The sequence below is a fragment of the Jaculus jaculus genome, chromosome 12 (genome assembly GCF_020740685.1).
Source record: "Jaculus jaculus isolate mJacJac1 chromosome 12, mJacJac1.mat.Y.cur, whole genome shotgun sequence".
Taxonomy (NCBI): Eukaryota; Metazoa; Chordata; class Mammalia; order Rodentia; family Dipodidae; genus Jaculus; species Jaculus jaculus.
In genome coordinates, this window is record NC_059113.1 from 39881972 (window position 1) to 39904356 (window position 22385).

At 43.8% G+C, this 22385-nt stretch overlaps 1 protein-coding gene across 1 annotated transcript in view; it reads right to left on the reverse strand.

The window, feature by feature from the left end:
- Positions 1-451: 451 nt before the first annotated feature.
- The window catches only part of Glp2r (glucagon like peptide 2 receptor), a 67771-nt gene continuing 45837 nt past the window's right edge, over positions 452-22385 (reverse strand). The window contains exons 10-13 of the mRNA XM_004663136.2: positions 21038-21126; positions 13468-13606; positions 1239-1280; positions 452-778 (exon numbers count right to left, since the gene is read on the reverse strand). Coding sequence (XP_004663193.1) covers positions 452-778; positions 1239-1280; positions 13468-13606; positions 21038-21126 — 597 coding nt within the window. The remainder of the gene's footprint in view (positions 779-1238; positions 1281-13467; positions 13607-21037; positions 21127-22385) is intronic.

Genomic DNA, 22385 nt, shown 5'->3' on the forward strand with positions numbered 1-22385 from the left:
GACCATTGTCCCAGACTCGTTCTCTTAGGATCTCAGCTATGAGCCTAGGATTTGGTATATTAAAAAAAAAAGAGAGAGAGAGAGACTTCCTAAGGGTTATTGTACAGAAAGAAATCCCATACCATCAGGAGGAAGGAAGGTATACCAGCTAGACTCTATTTAACAAGAGACCTCCCTTTATGGCTTCTTTCACTTGAATTCAAGGCCAGCCCCAGGGACCGGTGTTGATTCCAGAAAATAAGCCTGGTGAAAGGCATAGTACGGTGACCCACCCAGGCACTGCCTTATTTACACAGAGCTTAGAAAGCCTGGACAAACTTCACATCGAAGCACACATGGTGAACAGGAAAAGGACAGCTCTGCACTCCGCAGTACCCATCCCGCCTGGCCTCCAGCTCTCCAGCTCTCAGGAGTCCAACAGTTGCAGAGCTGGAGCAATGGGCCCCATACCCTAGATCTCACTCTCTTCCAGAATCTCCTCCATGGTGTTGGCCAGGGTGAAGTCTCCCTCACTGCTCTCAGAGAGGCTGCTGCCCCGGGGCCACACTCCATGGCCTCGGTGAGGTCGGGCGCCAACCTGCCCCTGGGCCCCCGTGGCCAGCTGTGAGCCATCAGGCGAGGATTGCAGCTGCCGATGGGTCTCAGCACCATCTCCCTCTGTCAGCTTCTTGGGACATGTCCCCAGGAACTGGAAGGTCTTCCCCAGGACACAGGCTCGACAGCCCCAGTGGCGAGCTAGCAAGAAGCGGCCCCAGGACTTTCGCAGCTCTGCCTTTACCTAGCAAGAAGACAAGGAAGGGTGACCATCTTGGGAGTAGACTTCTCACGTGACCATTCAGCAAATGTTTATTGGGTAGCTACTTGGGGCTACCCTCAGCAAATGTACACATCAGATGACAATGATACTATACTGTGTGACTAAACTCACAGAGCACCTAACGGTCAGCCAAAGTTTGGCTACAGGTTTCTGGACTCCAAAGGCCATGCTTATCTTTTTCATCGCACCTTAATCCTAGCATGGCTTCAATAGTTCAAGGGCTATTCTGAGCTGCTCGCTCCCATCCTGACATCTTTCCCCAAGTTGCTAAGCCGCCTTCTGTTCTCTCTAATGGGTGTTAACAATAAAAATTTCTCCCAATTGGTCACAGTTGTACCATCACAAGAACAGAAACCACCAGGAGATTAGGATTCCAGCGCCAGTCCCAGCACAAGCTGGGGTGGCAGCGTAGAAAACGTACCTCTCCATTGGCAAAGCCATACTGTAAGGCCACCAGGAATCCCTAGAATGAAAGGGAGATGTGATGTGAATTTTGACTCAGCGTAGGACATGCTTGAGAGTCACCATCAATGTTCAAGGAACCTTGCATAGAGACGTTTGCTTCTAACCTTGACATCCACCACCCAAATCAGCCCTGGCTCATGATGCACATATGCCAGTGATTATTCATCCCCCAAGACCCTGTGTTATTCAGTCAAGGGTACAAATACCAGGCTAGGCCATTGTCCCATTGCTAGTTGTCCATAGTGGTCATTGACTAATATATTTTGCTCCACTCGCACTCTTTACTTTTGGAAACTGACCTTTCCTTACTCCCGGGCTTTTGGTATGGCTGTCAATCATAGGGCTCTACGTTTTAGGATGGTCATCACCATAATAATTGACCAAACCTGGTTCTATAACCCAGGCAAGGCCGATCAGAACTCTTCCTGGGAATGGAGAGAGGACTGTATTCCCTTCCATGTTTGACATAATAATTATAATTATAAATGATGTATGCTTGAAGATATGTCTGGAATCTTTGCAGTGCCTGAGAGGGACTCTTCTGGGCATGAAGCCAACACAGAGACAGAAAGATATGGTCAGAAACAGACTTCCTATGAAACTGAGGATCGGCATCCAGCTCTGCCTGGTCCTGAAATTTTCATCTCTGTGACTTAATACCCTTTTCTCCTGTCAGAATACTTCTTTTGAAATGATAGATTATTTCCCAGCAGCATTTTAATTATGCTTAGATTAAAATAAACACTCTTAACTCTAGGTTCCAGGTGATCTGAACGTTGTGTCTCCATGGTGTTGACCTCACCTCATGGGCCTCTGGGTTGCTACAGCATGTCAAGCTTGTGTGTGAGGAGACTATGGTATAGTAGATTTAGCATCTCACCTCAGGCCAAGGTGCATAACTAGATGTCCTGTCTCAGGATCAGTCTTATTTTATTTAATTTTTTAAGACAAGGTCTCACTTCCAACCCCAGCCTCCTGAGTGCTGCGATTGTACTACGAACCACCGCATTTAGCTCAGGGTTACTCTCAAGTGGCAATCAAGATGTTGATTGGAGTGTCAGTGGTCTGAGGGCTTGATTTGTTTCTCAGGTAGTTTATGAGACTGGCTGCTCTAATTGTACTGTAGTTAGAAATGCACTCAGATGAGTCTTTTAAAAATTGGGGGCTGGAGAGATGGCTTAGCGGTTAAGCGCTTGCCTGTGAAGCCTAAGGACCCCGGTTCGAGGCTCGGTTCCCCAGGTCCCACGTTAGCCAGATGCACAAGGGGGCGCACGCGTCTGGAGTTCGTTTGCAGAGGCTGGAAGCCCTGGCGCGCCCATTCTCTCTCTCTCCCTCTATCTGTCTTTCTCTCTGTGTCTGTCGCTCTCAAATAAATAAATTTAAAAAAAAATTGGCCCACATGTCTTTGAGAATTTCTGGTTGCAAATAAAATATAACCATAGTCATCAGTACAAAGAGGTAGGAAGACCCTCTCACATAATAATGGTGGTCTATCAATAGCCAACCTCACACAGGCTGCGTTATGCCCCTGGCTTCAGAATTTAAGCTAGCGCATTCAGGCTCTGTGTAATACTTAGCCAGAAGACAGTGGGCCTCAGTGTCTGTCCACAGAGCTGTTGGAGTGATTTGATTTGGCAGCTGTCTCCCCAGAGTGGATGGGTAAGGCAGAGACCGCAACCCTTTCATGACCCAGCTGCTGAGGCCACATGCCATTGTGTGTGCGCACAATGCCGTATGCTCACACAAGTCAATCCTATTCAGTGTGGCAGGAGACCAAACAAAGACGTGGACATCGTGGGCCATCTGGGAGGCCACCGACTACAGCTCACTTCTTCCTCACAGCCACTCACACGTTCTATTTTCTTATGCTTTCTTTCCTCAAATTTATGCTGCACTGGCTTCTCAAAAGTCAGATCTTAGCTCAGCCACAAAGAACTCTTTGCAGGTCATTAAACTTTTTATGGCTGTTATTGTCAGATCACAACACTACTTTGTGCTTTCAGGGCACCAGTGCTCTGTGTTGCTTATTTTTCATTTTTCTGTTGGATTATTATCTGCCCCTCTCTATGCCACCCACAGCCAGAATAACAGCCTTATCTAGTCTTCTCACTACCAGGTTTGCAGCACCTGAAATCCCTAGCACATAATAGAAGTACCCTGAACATTTGATTGAGTGAATAAATGACTTGTTTTTCTGTCACAATGAAAAGTTTTTACCTTACTGGGCATAGTAGTGCATGTCTTTAATCCCAGCAAATGGGATGCAGAGGTAGGAGGATCATCATGAGTTCAAGGCCAGTCTGAGACTACATAGTGAATTCCAGATCAGCCTGTGCTAGAGCAAGATCCTACCTAAAAAAAAAAAAATGTTTTTAAACTTTTTGCCTTGTCTGATGTCTGTCTTCTAAACTATGACAGTATGTTTATTTTCTGTTTGTTTCTTAGCTATTTATGTGAACATAAGGATTATAATAAAACAACAGGCCTCATATAATATGTTCTTTAAAAGCATTTTGTTGTAGATATATCAACAAGGAGATAATCTCAAAGTTGGAATTTTTTCTGGATTCACTATTTAACTGTCAGAGGTCTGGAATGCAAGACACTTTATGTTTATTTCCATGGCTTCTCTAAGTGTATCTGCTTCCTGACTTGTCAAAGAGACACCTGTGATAAGCTGTATGTCCTGGCTTCCTCTAATACACGTGCAATTTATGCTGTCTGACATGCAAGAATGGAGATGTGGGGGGGACCTCAATCCTTGAGTGTTTATGGGAAGAATCTCATAATGTGTCAGAACTCATTTTATAAAAGGACACAGGCTGGAGAGATGGCTAAGCAGTTAAGGTAATTGCCTGCAAAGCCAAAGGACCCAGGTTTGATGCCACAGAACGCACATAAGCCATATGCACAATGGTGCTCATGCATCTGGAGTTTGTTTGCAGTGCTGGAGGCTCTGGTATGCCCATATTCTCTCTCTCTCTCTCAAATAAATAAATATGAATAAAATATTTTTTAAAAAGGAGAAGATATTTCCAACTAAGAGTGAAAGACTCAACAACAGGCTTACTCTTTCCATAGCTTTCTTATTCATTTAGTTAATTAGTTATTCTTAAAGAAGGGTCTCATTGTGTAACTTAGGCTGGCCTCAATCTCTTAAATCCTGGAATTGCAGGCATGCACCACCATGTTCAGCTTTTCCATATCTTTTAATAATAATCAAATATGACCCTGGAAGAAAAAAATTTTTTTCTACTCTTTCTTATGTAAGCCTTTGTTACATGTTCCTTCTGAAGTCAGGCCAGGAATATCTAGGCCAGCTATGAGGACATCAATCAAATATTGGGTTCTACTGGCAAGTGTGGAATTTCCCTTTCTTATGCACCCAAATAGCCCCTGGCCAAACCTTCTGAATGGAGGCTTAGTGGTACCAATTAGTCTCTTTCATTCACGAACCTTGTTAAAGGTTCACAGCTTCCCTGTGTGGCATGGCAGGAAAGATAGTATTCCTTCTCTGGCCATGTTATATAAGAAGAGCAGGCTTTCAGTGTGCTGGAATTCTCACCAACCTGTTGGCTAAAATAGAATTCCCCATGATAAATGCATTTTCATTGTGGGGGTTCTTGCTTCACTGTTTTAGGAACATCCTGGAGTCCGGCTCCCAGTCCACATGAAGCAAGTGTGCAGGGAACAAGTCCTAAAGAACACATGTTTCGTCCTTCGCATACCACCATCATACAGAAGTCTCTCCAACCACCGGTGGGCGGAAGGGGGCTGGTGGAACCCCAAGAAACAAACGCTTGGAAGAGGGAAGGATCCTCCAAAGCAGCCAGGAAGGAAGCTGTGAAGACTCATGCCTGCTCTTACTGATTGCCAGCATGGGGTCACTCAGATATGAGGCAGCAGATGTGCCTCTGCTCATCAGACCACCCATGGGCTCACCTCTGCCTGGCGGGAGGGAGGGGAGCTGGAGGCAGGAGGCCTATGTCTATGGACAGTCTCCCTGCTGTGCTTTCTGGCTTCATCCTGGAACAGAATGTCCTGCAGGGTCACTCGGACTGGCAGCAGTGCAGGGTGGTAAGCAGGGCTTCCACTGGCTGCAGAGCTGTGAGCCACTGTGGCAGCTGCTTTGCCGAAGAGGTGCCAATGTCTCCTCTGGGCATATGCTCAGCCTGCCCCTCACGTCAAAAACTGCTCCTTGTTTTTTCTCCTCTTGAGTCTGGCATGTGATGGAAGTGACGTTCTGGGTAGGTATGGATTTGTGAGGCTCGGCCTTGACCAGTGGTTTCCATTTGCTTCTTCTTAGAACGTTTGATCTTGGGGTGCTCCAAGGGCACAGTGCCATACTGTGAGATACCCAAGACACATGAAGAAAACTGAGGGTCTCTGATCTATTGTCTTAGCTGAGCTTCTGGCCAATATTTAGCATCACTATGTCTTCGTGTGAATGAGTTATTAAGGACACTCTGGAATGGTCAAGCTTCCAGATGTTTGCAGGTCCAGCCTACAACTGTGTGTATGGAAAATACCACACCTCTGCCGGGGTGGGCCCATTGTTCCAGGATGGCTGTGAAGTGTTATATTGTCCTTTCCCACTGCCCTGAGCAAGTGTTTCCAACAACCTCAGTGTAGCTCAACTCTGTAGCCAGAAAGGGATGCTTGGTCTCAAACATTATATCCCTGGTATTGCTCTGTCAGCATGACTACTTATTTACCTCTCTCATAAGATTCTCGTGCTCCAATGACTAAGCTAGCAGGGTGTACTTTAACCCTCTTTTAATGTCAGTGTTGCTTTCTGCTGCAATGCTAATCAATATGTTGGAATTTATCAAGAAGATCATGACAGAACAATGTCAGACTGACAAAGAAGGAAAGGCCAACCCTTGAAAGAATCAATGTTTACAGTCATTTTGAAAGAAAGTAATGATTTTTCTCGTTGATGTGTGTCAAATCAATAGCCAGGGCTTTTGTTTTTTGTTGTTGTTCTCCTTCCTTTAGTTCTAGGTTCTGTTGCAGAAACTAATATCACATCTTCATACTTGCAAGAGTAGCAGAGAAAACACAAGAATAAAAACTAAACAACTGGGGCTGGAGAGATGGCTTAGCAGTTAAGGCGCTTGCCTGCAAAGTCTAAGGATCCAGGTTCTATTCTCCAGGTCCCGCATAAGCCAGAGGCACAAGGTGGTGCATGCATCTGGAGTTCAGTTGCAGTGGCTGGAGACCCTGGGCGTCCATTCTCTCTCTCCCTCCCTCTCTCTCTCCCCCACCTCTCTCTCTCATAAATAAATAAAAATAAATCTTAAAAAAAAAAACTTTAAAAAATACCATACCTGCTAAGTGTGGTGGCACATGCCTTTAATCATAGCACTTGAGAGGCAGAGGTAGGAAAATCACTATGAGTTCAATGCTAGCCTGAGACCACAAAGTGAATTCCATCCAGGTCAGCCTGGAATAGAGTGAGACCCTACCTTGAAAAAATTAAAAAAATAAAAACACCTTCTGAATCCAGATAGCCCAGTCCAAAGACCCATTAAAAATAACAAAATTATTACTGTTTTAATCCCTGGAGGTTCTGAGTGTTTATTTTTTTGTACATGGTAGACGACCAGAACATCTTACATCCATATAAACTGATGAGGTTTCTTTCTTATAAATATTCCCCTGGCCTCCACATGTATGTTTGGTCTTCACCTTGCTTTGGTGTGTGAGAGCAGATGATCCAGGACTCACATTGATCAATCATGTTCTCAGAGGAAGAAATAAATGCCACCAAATGCTACTGACAGAGCAACTGGAGGATTTTGCTTTGTTTTTCTATTTTGAGATTACCTTTTACAGATTAAAGTCAAGGAACATAGGAAATTCAAATGACTAACTCTTAGCTTTTGAAATCTCCTAAAGGATTAAAATAAACATGTTTTCATAATGGAAAATAAAGTTACCAGTGGGTCCACTGTCTCAGTTCAAAGTCGCAAAGAATGCAGATCCAATAAAAGGGAAAGGAATTTTTGATCTCCCTTATCGCACCCCAGGCTCTCCTGGGTATTTTTTTAAGTTTTCTTTTAATTACTATTTTTATTTTGAGAGAAAGATTAAAAAAAAAAAAGAGGCAGAGAGAGAGAGAATGGGCATGCCGGGACCGTCAGCTTGCTGTGAACAAGCTCCAAACACTTGTGCCCCTTTGTGGGCAAGTACAGTATCACACACTTGTGTCACTGCATCTCACTCCGTGGGACCTGGAGATTTGAACATGAGTTCTTAGGCTTTGCAAGTGAGCACCTTAACTGCTCAGCCATCTCTCCAGCCCTCTCCTTGGTTTTTGATGAGCATGAAATGGCAAGTACATCTTCTCTGCCCTCTGCACAGAATCTCACTACCTGATATTTTCTGTGGCAGAGGCCTAAAGACTGATCTAAGGAATTCTTGGTGTGCCCCACTCATAATCCTTATAGGGCACCTGAAAGGCTCTATGTGGCATGGTAGGTATAGACAGAGGTTTAACCTCCAGGCAAAAAAAATATACATTTCTCATTTAGGGGCTAAGGAGATGGCTTAGTTGGTACAGTGTTTGCTTCACAAGCATGAGTACCTGAATTCAATTCCCCAATACCCACATAAAAATGCCGAATGGATATGGTAGTACATGTGTGTAATTTTCAGCACTGAAGGCAGAGAGAGGAGAACCCCTGGAGCTTGCTGGCTGGTCAGTCTAGCCTCATTGATGAACCCCAAGTCAAAGGAAAACCCTTGTCTCCAAATAAAAGCCAGATGGCCTTCTTGAGGAATGACATTCAGGGTTGTTCTCTGGCCTCCACATGTGTGTGTACATACACACACACAGTAACAATTCTCATCTTGGGCTGGGGAGACTGTTCAGTGATTAGAGGCACTTGCTTACAAATTCTGCTGGCCCGGGCCTCGATTCCCCAGAACGTATGTAAAGCCAGATGCACAAAGTGGCACATGTGTCTGGAGTTCATTTGCAGTGGCAAGAAGGCCCTGACATGTCCATACTCTTAACTCTAGCTTGCTCTTCTTCTCTTGCTCTTTCTCATCACAAATAAATAAATAAAAATATTTTTTTTAATTCCCATCTTTGTCCTTTTTAGCATGTGAAAATTCTCTGAGTCTCAGTTCTTCTATTTCTCAAATGGGAATAATAATTTCTCCTTTGCAAGGGCATCATGAAAATTCAGTGAAATTTGATTTCATGTTAAATAACTTTTTTAGTGTACCATGTACCATTTCAATACCTTTGATGGTTTTCTTGCTATCTTTTAGTTCTTTGCTTTGTATACATTTGGAGATTATAGCATGCATCTTCACTCGTCTCAATCTGTATCACAGTAATACAACTTCATTCTGGTATAATATAGACATTTTCTCAAATATATCCCAATTTATTCCTCTTATGTTATTGTTTTATATATTAAATTTTATATAGTATAAACCCATTAGCATAGTTTGTAAGTAAATCAATCAAGAAAAAGAAAAAATAAACAAATGACATACCACATAGTCTTTAATATTTAACAGACCATGTGTATACTTTTAACTGTTTTTTTTATTTCTTCTTATGGATTTGAATTACTATATATTGTTCTTTTCTTCTAGCCTGAAGGACTTCCTATAAAACTACTTGTGACAGTTTCTGCAAATTCTCTGTGTTTGTTTATTGATGAGTATATTCTACCTTCATCCTGAAACAGTTTTGCTAGACACAGGATTCTTGATTGATACTTCTTTTATTTTCAGCACATCCAGTCTCACTTCTCTGCCTTCCTGTGTTTGTTATTCTGAGGAATAGTCAGCTATTAGGTGTCAGTTTCATTCTGTAATGAGTCATTAGTTTCTTATTACTTTTAAGATTTTTTTGTTTATTTGTTTGTTTGTTTGTTTTTCAAGGTAGGGTCTTACTCTCTTACTCTAGCCCTGGCCAACCTGAAATTCACTATGTAGTCTCAGAGTGGCCTAGAACTCACAGCAATCCTCCTACCTCTACCCCCCAAGTGCTGGGATTAAAGGCGTGCGACAGAGTCTTGCTAGGCTATTCAGGCTGGCCTTGGATTTACGATTCTCCCACTTACGCCTTCTGAGTGCTAGGAGTTCAGGCGTATGCCCACTGGCTTTGAACAGCTAGACTATCTAGATGTGAATTTCTTTGTTTGATGCTACCTGGATTCTATTAAACTTCCTGGATATGTAGATTCGGTTTTTTTTTTTTCATCAAATCTAGGGACGTTTTTAATCTTTATTTCTCTAAATGTTTTTCTATCCCTTTCTATCTCTTCTCCCCTTCTGAAACTCGCATATATAGAAATGTCTGGAGAATTCTACTAAAGCTCTGTTATTTTTATTCCTTCTGCTTTCCATCTATATATATCAAGACAAGATAATTATAGCTAACCTATCTACAAGTTCATTAATTTCTTCTACCATCAAAATTAGGAAGTACATTTTCTTAGTAAAATTTTCATTTGTTATTAACTGTTCAACCTCAGAATGTACACTTGGTTCTTATAATGGCTCTCTTTGAATTGAAATTCTCTGATAGGTTGTCATTACATTCTGCCTTCATTATTAAGTAGTTTCTTTTCATTCTTTGAATATATTTATATAACACCTATTAAGTTGTTGACTGTAACTCCAACATTTGAATCTTCAGAGAATTTCCACAGATACTTTTGCTTTGAGCATATGTTACACATTCCTGTTTCTTTGCATATCACATAACTTTTACACAAAAAATGTACACTTTTCGACCCAGATGCCCATCACTGCATGAATGAACAACAAGACTGTGGTACATTTACACAATGGAATTCAACTCAGCAGTAAGAAAAAAATAACACAGTGAAATTTGCAGAAAAATGGACAGACTTGGAACAGATCATACTCAGTGAACTCACACAATCACAGAAAGACAAACACCACATGCTGTCACTGAGCTGCAGTTCCTAACCTGGACCTGTTCAAGTTGTCATCCCTGATAGACAATCAAGGTCCAGACAATAGAGATGGAGGGCTTGAGGGGAGGGGAAGAGGCAGGGAGGAAAACAAGCATAAAACTAAATCCAAAATGAACTGATACCATAGGAACCTTTATCTTTGGAGATAGCCTTAAAGCTATAACCCTCAAAATGAGTAAGGGGGACGCACCTGAAAAGTAGAGCTCTGGTGAGAGTGGGATGAAGCCTGCACTTAAAAGAAAAAAAAAATTCTGTCTCTGGCCTATAGCTCCCAGTACCAGAAATTAGTTGCCACCCACATTAAGCTGTTGATTGGAGAGGCCTATGAGGTCCCCAAATCAAGACAGCTTTCTGTCAAAGCACTTGATCACCTGCCTGAGGCAAAAGCTAAGACCCTATTAGTGAAGACACCATATGCTCCTGACACAGAGCATGGACAGACCTGGCTAAAATTCAATAGAAATCCAGTCCCCAGACAGTTAGCCTGTCTAGTGCTGGAAAGCATTAGATGAGCTACTGGGGGAAAATGGCCAACAATGGTCTGAGCAAGCAGAGGTCTCAGCTACTCAGAAGCAAACACTCTGACAGGATGTACACACCAGTGCAATAGTGGCACACAGCCTTGGTGGCTAATCAATAACTTTCTGATTGACTAAGAGATCCACTCAGTGTAAAGGAACCCATATCTGGAATTGGGAACCAGACCAGAATCCTATGGAGACAAAGATTATGTTCTCCAGTGTCAAGATGTCACTAGTCTTTGGCTAAAAGAGAAGTTACATATATCAAATTCTCCCCAAATTAATAATGTTTATCCCATTTAAACTATGCTAACTTCACTCTCCATTGGAGAATCTGTTCTTTTTTTGTGGAAGGTAGCAAGACCAGAGGAGATAAACTACCCCTTGCACTTCAGCTGAAACCACAGAGGAATGGGGAGATGAGCAAGAGTCCTGCTTCCATTCTGAACCTGATAATCAGCACCAGGGTACAGGAGACAGACCCTAAGGACACTCAATACCTACCAAAGCAGAGATCCAGAGGCTCCTAAGAGCTCATCACTGAAGCAGACTTAAAACTCACCCACCATGGCCCAGAGAATTTTGTGGAAGAGGAGGCAGAAAAATTGTAAGAGCCATGTTGAGACAACATACCCAAAGGCATTCCCTCACCCCCAAAAAAGCAACTGACTACTGCTCCCACAATGCATAAACCACAACCCCATGGGGAATACCTGCAACCCCACTGAGAAGCGTCCCCAACAAAATGGGTACAGGGATAAGAGAAAAGAGGGTACCAACACATGACGCATCCATATGAAATATGTTGTTAATAATAATTTTAAAAAGAGCTGGGCATGATGGTGTTTGCCTTTAATCCCAGCACTTGGGAGGCAGAGGTAAGAGGATCTCCATGAGTTCAAGACCACCCTGAGACTCCATAGTGAATTCAAGGTCAGCCTGGACCAGGGTGAAACCCTACCTCAAAAAACCAAAATAATAATAATAATAATAATTAAAAAAGAAAAATATCCACTTTGGTTCTGTGTGTGTGTGTGTGTGTGTGTGTGTGTGTGTGTGTGTGTGTGTGTGTTCTTAGAGGTTGACACAGCATATAACTTTATAATCTACAGTGGTCTAGAACTCATTATGTAGATTAGACTGGCTTCAAACTCAGGGCAGTTTTAGGGTGTTGGGGTGATAGAAATGAGCCACTACCTTTGGGTATAGTTTTAGGCAATATATGATCTTACAACCCACCCCTATCCTGAGAGCTGGTGATTATTGGTTCAGTCACTTTTGTGGAATACTAGTTCCATAGTGTCTGTGTCCCTGTGGTATACAGTCACTGGCAGCTGTGTTCATCTTTAAAATTTGTGGTTTCGTCTGTAAATCTACTCTCCTACTCCTGTTTAAAACAGCTTCATGGAGCTGGTCATGGTCGCACATGCCTTTCATCCTAGCACCCGGGAGGCTGCACTTTAGAGACAGAGATAGGAGGATCACTGTGACTTCAAGGCCTGTCTTGGGCTGCAGAGTGAGTTCCAGGTCAGCCTGGCCTAGAGTGAGACCCTACTTTGAAAATCAACAGCAACAATAGCTCAACAGTCAGTCAACAACTGATCAGAAATCACTCTTAACCACATGAAGCCAGTAAGGGTCCTTTGCCAATGGATCTGTGCGCCACTTAGACAACGCATTCAAAGTTCAGACAGTATACAGGTCTTCTCTAGCTTTTACTTTTATGACTGCTGGAACGTGTATTCAACCAGGGAGATATGGATAGCCATTGTGATCTCTCTTGAGGACGTGTGCAACCTTGGGCATGCACACAACCTACAGCCCACCAGAGAGATGTGGGTGAGCTTCTGCAGGCCCACGCTGGCAGCCTTTGCCCCCACGTCTCCTCATTACCCTTCTAGGTAGTCTGCCAAGCCTATTTCTTGCCTACCTAGGATTGTCCCATTTGTGATTGCCTGTTCTTTGCCAACCTGGGCTCTGAGCTGCCAGGCAGGAGGTTTAATCACCCTGTGTAGAAACCACAGAAAAGAACGTGGGGGAAGTCAAGGCTCTTAGAGCAAATGGGAGTAAGGAACATAGATGATAGTGGAAGATGAGGCCCCAGAAATGAACCCAGCTTGTGTGTGTGTGTGTGACAGTGCTTAGCAATCCCTATGTCCTGCCTGCCAAATTAATAATAATAAAATTGATACCCATTTAAGCTATTAAGTCAGAGATCATCGAGCAGTGGATAAGCAAGATATTCAGAAACCACAACTGACCTCTTGTTTCTAGTTCCAGCCCACACATTTCCTGGCCTGGACTCCCTATTCCCTACCAAGTTGTATTGTGTTCTATGTACATGTCACCTGAAGCAAAAAAAAAGAGGTTCACTTTGCACAGTGCTCTACAGAAAACACAGCAAAAATAGGTCCTAAATAAGTGGCTTCATATTGACACTCACAGTTAATATGACCATGAGTCACCCCACCTATTACAGCCCAAAGGCAAGAGCATTTCTCTTAGTCACTGAGTCATGCTGGCAGGATCACGGCAACACTTCCCCATCTGCACACCCTTCTTATGTCAAGGAATCTCACCAATAAAAGTGGTTGAGGCTAAAATTGTATTCTTGTCCTCAGGACCTCTCAGTTCTGGGCCTGATTAGACCACATGCTTTTGTCTTCTCCAAGGCCAAAGTAAGACTTCTACTTACATGGAAGGAGCTCAGTGTCAACTGGATGAAGAGTCGAATGAGCCTCGAAAATCCTTGTACTTGGTCATCAGTGATGAACGAGAAGATGATTTCGTGAACGCCCAGTAACGGAATGAGGACCAGTGTTGATTTTGCCAATCTGCAAACAATCAAATAACAGTTATGAGGGTCATATTGGGACTGGGCATGTCTTTGTTACAGATCTTTTCATATGGATAAAGGGTTGGTTTTCCACCTGGTCTCTTTGAGTGTCCACTTTCACGCTTATGGGCCATTGTAGTCTTAGTCACCATTGTATAGCTGTACATGGAGCTCAGGACATGTGAACAAATGAATGAATGAATGAATCAAGTAATCATCCCACATATGTTATTGCTTACATATTGTTGTCATTACCGTCTAGTTGCTGGGACAAAACACCCAACCAGCAGCAGCTTACGGGAGGGAAGGGTTTATTTCAGGTCTTCAGTTTCAAGGGGAAGCTTCATGAAGGTGGAGGAAGCTGACTCACTTCAGACATCCACAGCAGCAAAGAACAGCTGGCTCTGCACACAGTGGGACTGCACTCAGCAACCCCCAGGTCCGCCCCAACAACACACCTCCTCCAGCAAGGCTGCAACCCCCAAAGACTCCACCAGCTGGACACTATGTAAGAAGCTTAGTCACAAACACTGGAGGGTGTGGGGGACGTTCACATTTGAACCACCACACAGATTCAATGTATTATCTGCTAGTTAATTCATGCAAGTGGTTGCCACCATAAGGCCCACCCTCCTCCTAGCCTTGACCAGCTTCCTGTGGTCTGGCTAGCAGGGGCCTCTATGAGTTGCTCAGGGTCACACTGATACGAAATGGCAAATCCCAGCCTTTCACTTTACACCAGGCCCTGCTGCTCAACCTTGTGACTGAGAGAGCTGCAGGAAGTGGAAAAGTGATCCCCCTCATAAAACAGGCCTCGAGGAGGTTGGTGGTTGTTTACAGTCTACACAAAAATGACAAACATTCCTTTGTACCACCCACATGAAAAGTACACAGCTGGAACCCAAGTGCTCCTAACTGGGGGATCCCAGTGTGACTATTAAAATTCTTTCAGAGCCCTCAAACCATATACTGTGTGTCCTCTGAGTTCATGGGCTCTGCCTAGGAGCATTCAACCAACTGTGGATTGACCCTACTCCTTAGCAATTGTGCCTATACTGAACACATACAGACGATCTTGTCATTGGTCTCTAAACAATACGGTATAGCAACTATATGCATAGTTTACACTGATTTACGTACTGAGGTAATCTAGAGGTTTGAAGTGTATGGAAGATGTGCATAGGCTATAAACAAATCCTGTATCATTTTATTTAAAGGACTCACGACTCACACATCTATGGATTTCAGTATCTCTAGTGGGTCAGGAACCCATCCATCCGGTCCACCAAGGACAACTCTGGAAAGCTTCTTGGGCTCTGGTGTGGATGCCCTAAACCCAAACTGCAGGACAGTGTGGAGTCTTACAGACTCCCCATGGGATTCTGATAAGCAGCCTAGTTTGGGAATTGTGGTAGTTTACTATTGAGCTGTTTCTTGATTTGAAACTACATTAGCAAAAGTGACTCATATTCAGGAACCAAACAAAGCTACTGTCTAATACACACTTAGTTGATCACAATGTATTTTTAACCCAAGTTGCTCCTTAAAGAACCAGAACAGGAGAAAGCTCCCCAACAACAGGCCATTAGGGGAGAAATGATGGGACCCAGCTGGGCCAGCATCCCACGAAAAGGAGAACTGAAGAACTACTTCAAGAAGGTCGAACTCTGCCCTGTGTAAGCGGGACCCACTCAAACACATTGTCCATCATAAAACAAGTCACCCTCCACTTTTGTGTCCCAAGCGTACACAAAGCCTAGGAGAACAGCAGAAGCCACCATGCAGGAGAGACTCCACTGGCCATGTGGGCTGTGTGTCCCAGAGCCTTGACTCTCAGGACAGCCCATAAATGGGGAAATGAAAAACAGGTCCTGGTCATGTGCCTTTCCTGAAGGAAAGCTCAAGTCTACAGCTGCCCCTGATCTACCCACAAGGTCTCTTAGGCAGGCAACAGGGACCTGCTCCCAAGGGAAGAATATCTCTAGTGAGATTTTGTTTTTCCTTTAGCTTAGGATTGAACCTAGGGATTCATGCATGCTAAATCCATGCTGTACCACCAAGCTACCCCCATGACCCCTTAGGGTTGTTTGAGTTTATAGAAGCATTTTTAAAATCCTTTGGCTGAAGGTTACAAAATGATAGCATGGATTGGGATGTGACCTGAAGACTACTTTTGCTTAGGACATAGGGTGACTATTTTTTCCCCATTACTGGAGCTATCTTTAAATTGTAGGGAGATTTTAAGCAAAGGTGCCCAGATTTGTATCTCTTGCAATCTGGTGACATGGGCCCAAACTCCTGCTTGGCAACTGGCTGTAGCCAGGTGGAAGCTTTCAATTTTGAGAGGAACTGCGATTCCAGCCTCCATCCACCCTGTACTTCTTCATCACTGTGTTACTTTCCTGGTCCTGGCAAGAGTTTGAATCCATGGCCCTTGCTCTGGGTTTTAACAGCATGCTAAGTTGCAAGTCCATATCCACTGTAATTTATTCTGAGGCCATGTTATGGCAGTATGAGATTTTTTAATAAACTTTTTTTTTTATTTTGGAATAGCTTCACATTTCTAGAAAAGTAGAATGGAAGGCACAGAGCACTCCCACAGAAACTTCTCTCAGTTTCCCCTAATGTTATCACATCATATGGCCATGGCATGTTTGTCAAAACCAGCAAGCCAACACCAGAACCAGATTAATAACTAAATTCCAGGGCTGAGAGATGGCTTAGCAGTTAACATGCTTGCCTGCGAAATCTAAGAACCCACATTCAATAGGACCCAGGTTCAATTCCCTAGAAGTCGCATAAGCCAGATGAACATGGTGGCACCTGCATCTGGAGTTCATTTGCAGTGGTAGAGGTCCTGGTGTGCCCATTCCCTCTTCCTGCCCCCTCTTTCTCTCTTTAATAGATAAATAATAAAAATAAAACTTTTTTAAAAGTATGAGCTAAATTCCAGACTTCATTTGAATTTCACCTGTTTTTCCAATAACATCCTTTTCACATTCCAGGATCTATACTGCACACGGTATGAGATACTTTTGTAAAGAATGGTCAGTTGATGGAGACTTTAGCCACTTTGGTCACTGCCACCTCTCTAGGTGGACGAAGGGCAGGATTCTCCACTGCTCGGGCTGTCCTAACTTCTCTGCAGACAAAAGTACCACGTGTGTTCCCAGCCCAGAAGAAAACCATGACTAGCTGTGGCAGTTTACCCTTATGGTGTGCATACCTCGTCTTCAGCCACAACCACCCGTTTATTTAAATGGTACAGTTTGTTTCAGTCACTTAAGTATCCAGCAAATATTTATCGAGCATCTGTTCTGGGTACATAGCTGGTACAGTGGGAGGGGAAGAGCTGAAGTCAAAGACAGTGGGCCACAAGGATAGTGCCAGAGTCTGGGTTCCAATCAGCGGTGCCACCAACTACTGACAAAGTAACCTTGGGCAAATTCATTAACAAATATTTTTATTTCTTTATTCTAGAGAGTGTGTATGGGCACTCAGGGCCTCTTGCCAATGCAAACAAACTCCAGACGTGTGCCACTTTGTGCCCTTCGAGTTTGCCTCAGTTCCCCATGTCCAAACCAGAGAGTCGGGCATTTACTCTTTCCTTTGCCTGGTGGTAGAAGCCGGGGGATGAAAGTTAAGAAAGCAGAAGGTTCTCTAGCTTTTAGCAACTTGCCTCTTTGGCAGGGTCTAAATGTGTTTTATTTAAACCTTCCCAAAAATACACTCCTGGGGGTGCAATCCTGGAGTATCACATTTTGCAGTTCTCAAAATCTCAGCGAGCTGAAGGCAGCCTGCGCCTACTGGATTTTGCATGAGATGCGCTGGGTGCCATGACCCCCTCCTTACCCAGCAGACAACAAATATGGAGGGGCATGGAAGAGGTGCCACTTCCAGTGGAGGGGAGCACTGTGAGATGAGTCTCTTGATGGCTCACTGAAGTGACAGTAGGCAGCCCTCCCAGAACCTGGTAATGTGGGAATTAGCATTACTTCCAAAGAGAAAAAAATTGGGCCAATGTATTCATAGATCCTCAGGGATCTCTATCCCAGTGAGTAGAATAAGGTGACATGACTGTGTTTCAGAGATAAGCTGTATATCATATTCTCTATGGAAAAAACAGTGGGGTGACAAACATTAAATAACCAACCCAAATTGTGTTGGAAAGTACAGAGAAAGAGAAAATTCTCCGTACTTATCCACACTACCTCCATGGCGGGCTGGCTGGCTGGGGAAACGAACCAGCTGCAGATGGTGCTATGAACCAGCGGCCGGTTCTCAGGGACGTTTCATCACCAACCACTCTGTTTTGATGGTGTGCTCACCAAGTAACATCCTGCTGACCTGTGGACTTCAGGGTCTTCCGAGGTTCTGGCTAGGAAACCTCGTGAGACATGCAAGCACTTAGGAAGGAATGTCTGCTCCTACCCCCCAACTTCCATGGCCTTTGAGAATAAACAGTCCACTGTATGTCCTTGAGCTTCTTTGTAAGTTCTCTAGACATCACTCAGCCACTCTGGAGCACAGAGGGCCTCCAGAAGCAGCAAACTCTCCGAGGTGAGGACTCTTTCCCTGGGAATGCTTTGGATAGATTTGCACCCATGTTCTCACTTTTTCCTTAACCAAGGATGAGAAGGGGGGCAAAGGTATTTCCAAGAAGAGCTTCTGTGACAAGCAGGGTTACGCTTTCTTTCTTCTACTCTGGATCATTGCTTAGACATGTGGGTCTCCCCAGTGTCTTAATTTATCCTTCTCTAAGCAATGTCACCCAAATAAGTTTGCACACTCCAAGGCTGTGCAAGTCAGTCTATTTGTTACTGGAATGCATATAATAATAGAAGCTCTGTGTATATTAATTTTTACATATTTAAATTTATGTTATATCTTATAATATAAGTTCATAAGTTCATTAGGCTATGTATATGAATGATGATGGTCATGCCCAAAATTTGTCTACTTATCAAGATGCATGATCAGATTAAGCTTAGCATTTTTTGGTAACTCTGGAGAGGACACTGGAAAAGAGGATAATGAAGTTGTATAAAACCTCATTTACTAGGATCCAATCAGAAAATTCCATGTGCTAGTTCACTAGAGCATCTATCTGGTTACTGGTCCTCCACTCTGGCTGTGTGACCTCTTGATGGACAACTCTAAGAAACCCATGTGGAGGAGCTACATTCCACACCTCCTCAGTAGAATACCTAGTAAAGGGCTCATAAGGGTGTGTTTTCTGCTCTGGAGATGCTTACAAGCATTAAGGGCAGAAAACTATTATAGGGGTCACTGAGGGTCTAAAAAAGGGGGAAGGTCCCTGGGGGGGGGCACAAAGCAGAAGGGGTTAGGCTCTGAGTTCCTTGGGATTGACTTGCTCCTTGTTTCTGTTTACAGAAGTGTTTGCCTCTGTGATGTTTGTAGAGGTACCTTTGATGTCTTGGTTCTTGTTTATCCAGGAGACTGCCCTCTCTGAATGGGCCCAGGCAACTCTGCTTGGCCTTGGAGCTCCTCTCTCAGAGAATGGTGAGAGGCCAAGCCTTGGGAAAGGGGCTAAAGAGGCTGTTTGGCCACTTGGAGATTGGACAAGAGACGCCAGAAAAGAGAGCATGATTCCCTAGGGGTCTGGACGAGGCCAGTTCCCCAGAGTAAGGGGTTCCTACAATTTTGGGGGTCAAAACCCTAACTAGTGATTAGAATATATATCTGCCTATTTCTGAACAGGGAGTATTTATTCATCTAGACCTTCTGGAGGGAGAGTCAGGAAGGTAGGATTGGGGTCTAGATATTGAGTAAATTCTGCTCTCCACATATGATTAGGCTGGCTACCCATATCTGCAGTCTCCTTCAAGCCTAATAATGTCACAATAATCAAGATATGGGAGCTAGAGAGATAGCTCAATGGTTAAGGTGCTTGCCTGTAAGCCTAAGGACCCATGTTTGACTCTCCAGATCCCATGTAAGATGCACAAAGGTGAAGCAAACACAAAATCACACATGTACACTAGATGACTCAAGCATCTGGAGTTCAATTACAGTGGATGAGGCCTTGGCATGCCAATTCTCTCTCTCTCTCTCTCTAAAATAAAAAAGAAAAGAAGATGGGTCTTCCATTACACTAGTTTCATACATCAGAAAACAGGCTAGTAGGGGCCACACCTCTTGCCTAAGAGCAGTGAGGGAGCCCGGAGTTATGGCTGGCCCCTCCAACCTGCCTTTCCTCCACCAACTCCCTGGTCCTTAGTGAAGTAGCATGAATGTTCCTTGGAGCTTTGGATGAAGTCCTCCTCACATTCACCTGTTGTCACAACACAGTGGCACACACTGAAGGCATTTACTGAGTGTCAGGTAAATGAAAAAACAGTTATCCTAGAACTGGGGAAAGCCTTAGAAACTGAGAAATGAGGCTAGAGCTGCCTTCATTTACACCCTCTGCCACGGGCTCCCTCCCCACTATTTCTAATGAAAGGCACCTGCCATACAGAAGAGGGATCTCACCTCCCATCCATCCATCCATCCATTCATCTATTCGTTTGTATACTTTTATAGCAATGCAGATCTTAGTATATGCTTATCACCTGATTTGCTGTGAACAGGGATTGCTGTCACCAAAGAAGACTAATGGTGACACATAGCAAAGACAAGATACAAAGAAGTGGTGACCATGCAGAGAATGTATTTCTCTGGAACTCTAGACATTTGTGGTCTTATTTCTGAAAGTATAAAATGTACAAAATACTCTCTTTGGACTTATGTTCTTTAATCTGTTGCCTCAAGTCCTTCTTCAAGAAAGTCGTCACTATCTTCCCTTCATACATGTCTTTTCCATGTCCCATATGCCTTTCCTTTCAGCAATCTTCTTCCAGGGTGATTAGTGTGCCCTTGACTGATCACCATTTATGTCACTGTCATGGGGTTAAAAGGTCATAATCACTGACAAAAGTCTCACATATTCCCCAACACTGTTTTCAGAAGGGATCTCTTTTACCCCCTTCCTGTAGGAGACAAATCTACCAGTGCAACGTGCTTGCTCTGCTTTGAATGTAAAATGTCTCCTGCAGGCCCATCTGTGAACACTTGGTCCCCAGCTGGCAGACATAGAGCTGTAAGAGAAGGTACTTGAGGATTACTAGCCTGCCTCGTTCTGACCCAGTATCTCTGATTCCTGGCCCACTGAGATGTGAGCAAGCCAGGCCACAGAGTCACTGCCATGGCTACAAGCTGCTCCCATCACCACATCCTCTCAGCTATGGTGGATTAGAGCCTTGCAAACCATGAGCCTAAGTAAGTCCTTCCTCCTGGAAGTAGCTTCTGATCAGATATTCGTTCACAGGAATAAGAAAAGCCATTAATACCATGCTCTTCCCTTCCCAAGACATCGACAACAGCATGTCCAAGGTAATCTGCTGAGCACTGACCTCAGGTCACTCACCTGTATTTATAGTCTCTAAAGCACATTTGATGGGCTTTGAGCTTAGAAATGAGGAGCTTGAGAATTTTCAGGAAGATGAAGAAATTCACCTTTGAAAACAAAAAACCAGATACAGCTAAGTCAAGGATGAATGTAATACTACTATAAAGATGAAAATCCCCTGGGCTTGGCTGTCAGCCTCACTAATGAAAATGAAAACCCCCTGGTGCTTAGCTGGTCACAGAGTGAATGCTTACGGCGATCCCCACAGCCCCTAGGACATTCTGAACCAAGACTCTGGAAGAGCTTGGAACATCGTTTAATTCATTCTTATGCTTTAGGAAGGATTACCACTCAGCCATCTGAGAAAGGCAGACAGACATCATTATGATGACAATTATTAAGTAACATTTATTAGTTGTCATGACAAGCTTTAGGCTAAGGACTTTATCATTTCATTTAATGTACAAAACAACCCCCTGAGGTAGCCATAGCTTCACATCAAGGAAATGCAGGCACCGAGATGAGTGTAATTCTGAAGCATACAAAGATAGGTGTTGACTGAGCTGGTGATTAAGTCCAGAGAGTTAGCAACCTTACCTTCCTTTAAAAAGAACACCACACTCCCTCTTTCTGCAGAGAACTCAGCCCCCCTTGGTGTCTACTTTGAGGTCCTGTGGCCAACACTAAATTCACTGGGCAGCATGCTCTGCACCTCCCAGAATACTTCTATAATCGCTTCAGACTGGGCAAATCCAGCCTTTCATTGCCAGCTTTCACAGAAATCATAACACATATCTACAAACTCCTTAACACTTCTTCCAAAGGCTTTCTCCCCTCCTCTCCTCACTCCACTCTAGATGTAGACTAAATTTAGTTGTTTGCATCTAATAAATAAGAATATGATGTGCTGGGCATGGTGGTGCACGCCTTTAATCTCAGCAGAGGTAGGAGGATTGCCGTGAGTTCGAGGCCACCTTGAGACTACATAGTGAGTTCCAGGTCACCCTGGGCTAGAGCAAGACCCTTTAACTTATTTTTTTTAAGATTAGTTTTGTTTATTTTTATTTATTTACTTGAGAGCGACAGAGAGAGAGAACGGGGACACCAGGGCCTCCAGCCACTGCAAAGGAACTCCAGATGCATGTACCACCTTGTGCATTTGACTTACATGGGTCCTGGAGAATCAAGCCTCGAACTGGGGTCCTTAGGCTTCACAGGCAAGTGCTTAACCACTAAGCCACCTCTCCAGCCCCAAGACCCTTTAACTTTAAGAAGGTTTAAAGGCTATGGAGAATTGTAAGCAAAATTGACTGCAGTTACCAACAAGAGGCAGCTGACAGAAGCTGCAGCATGGTGAGGGAGCCCA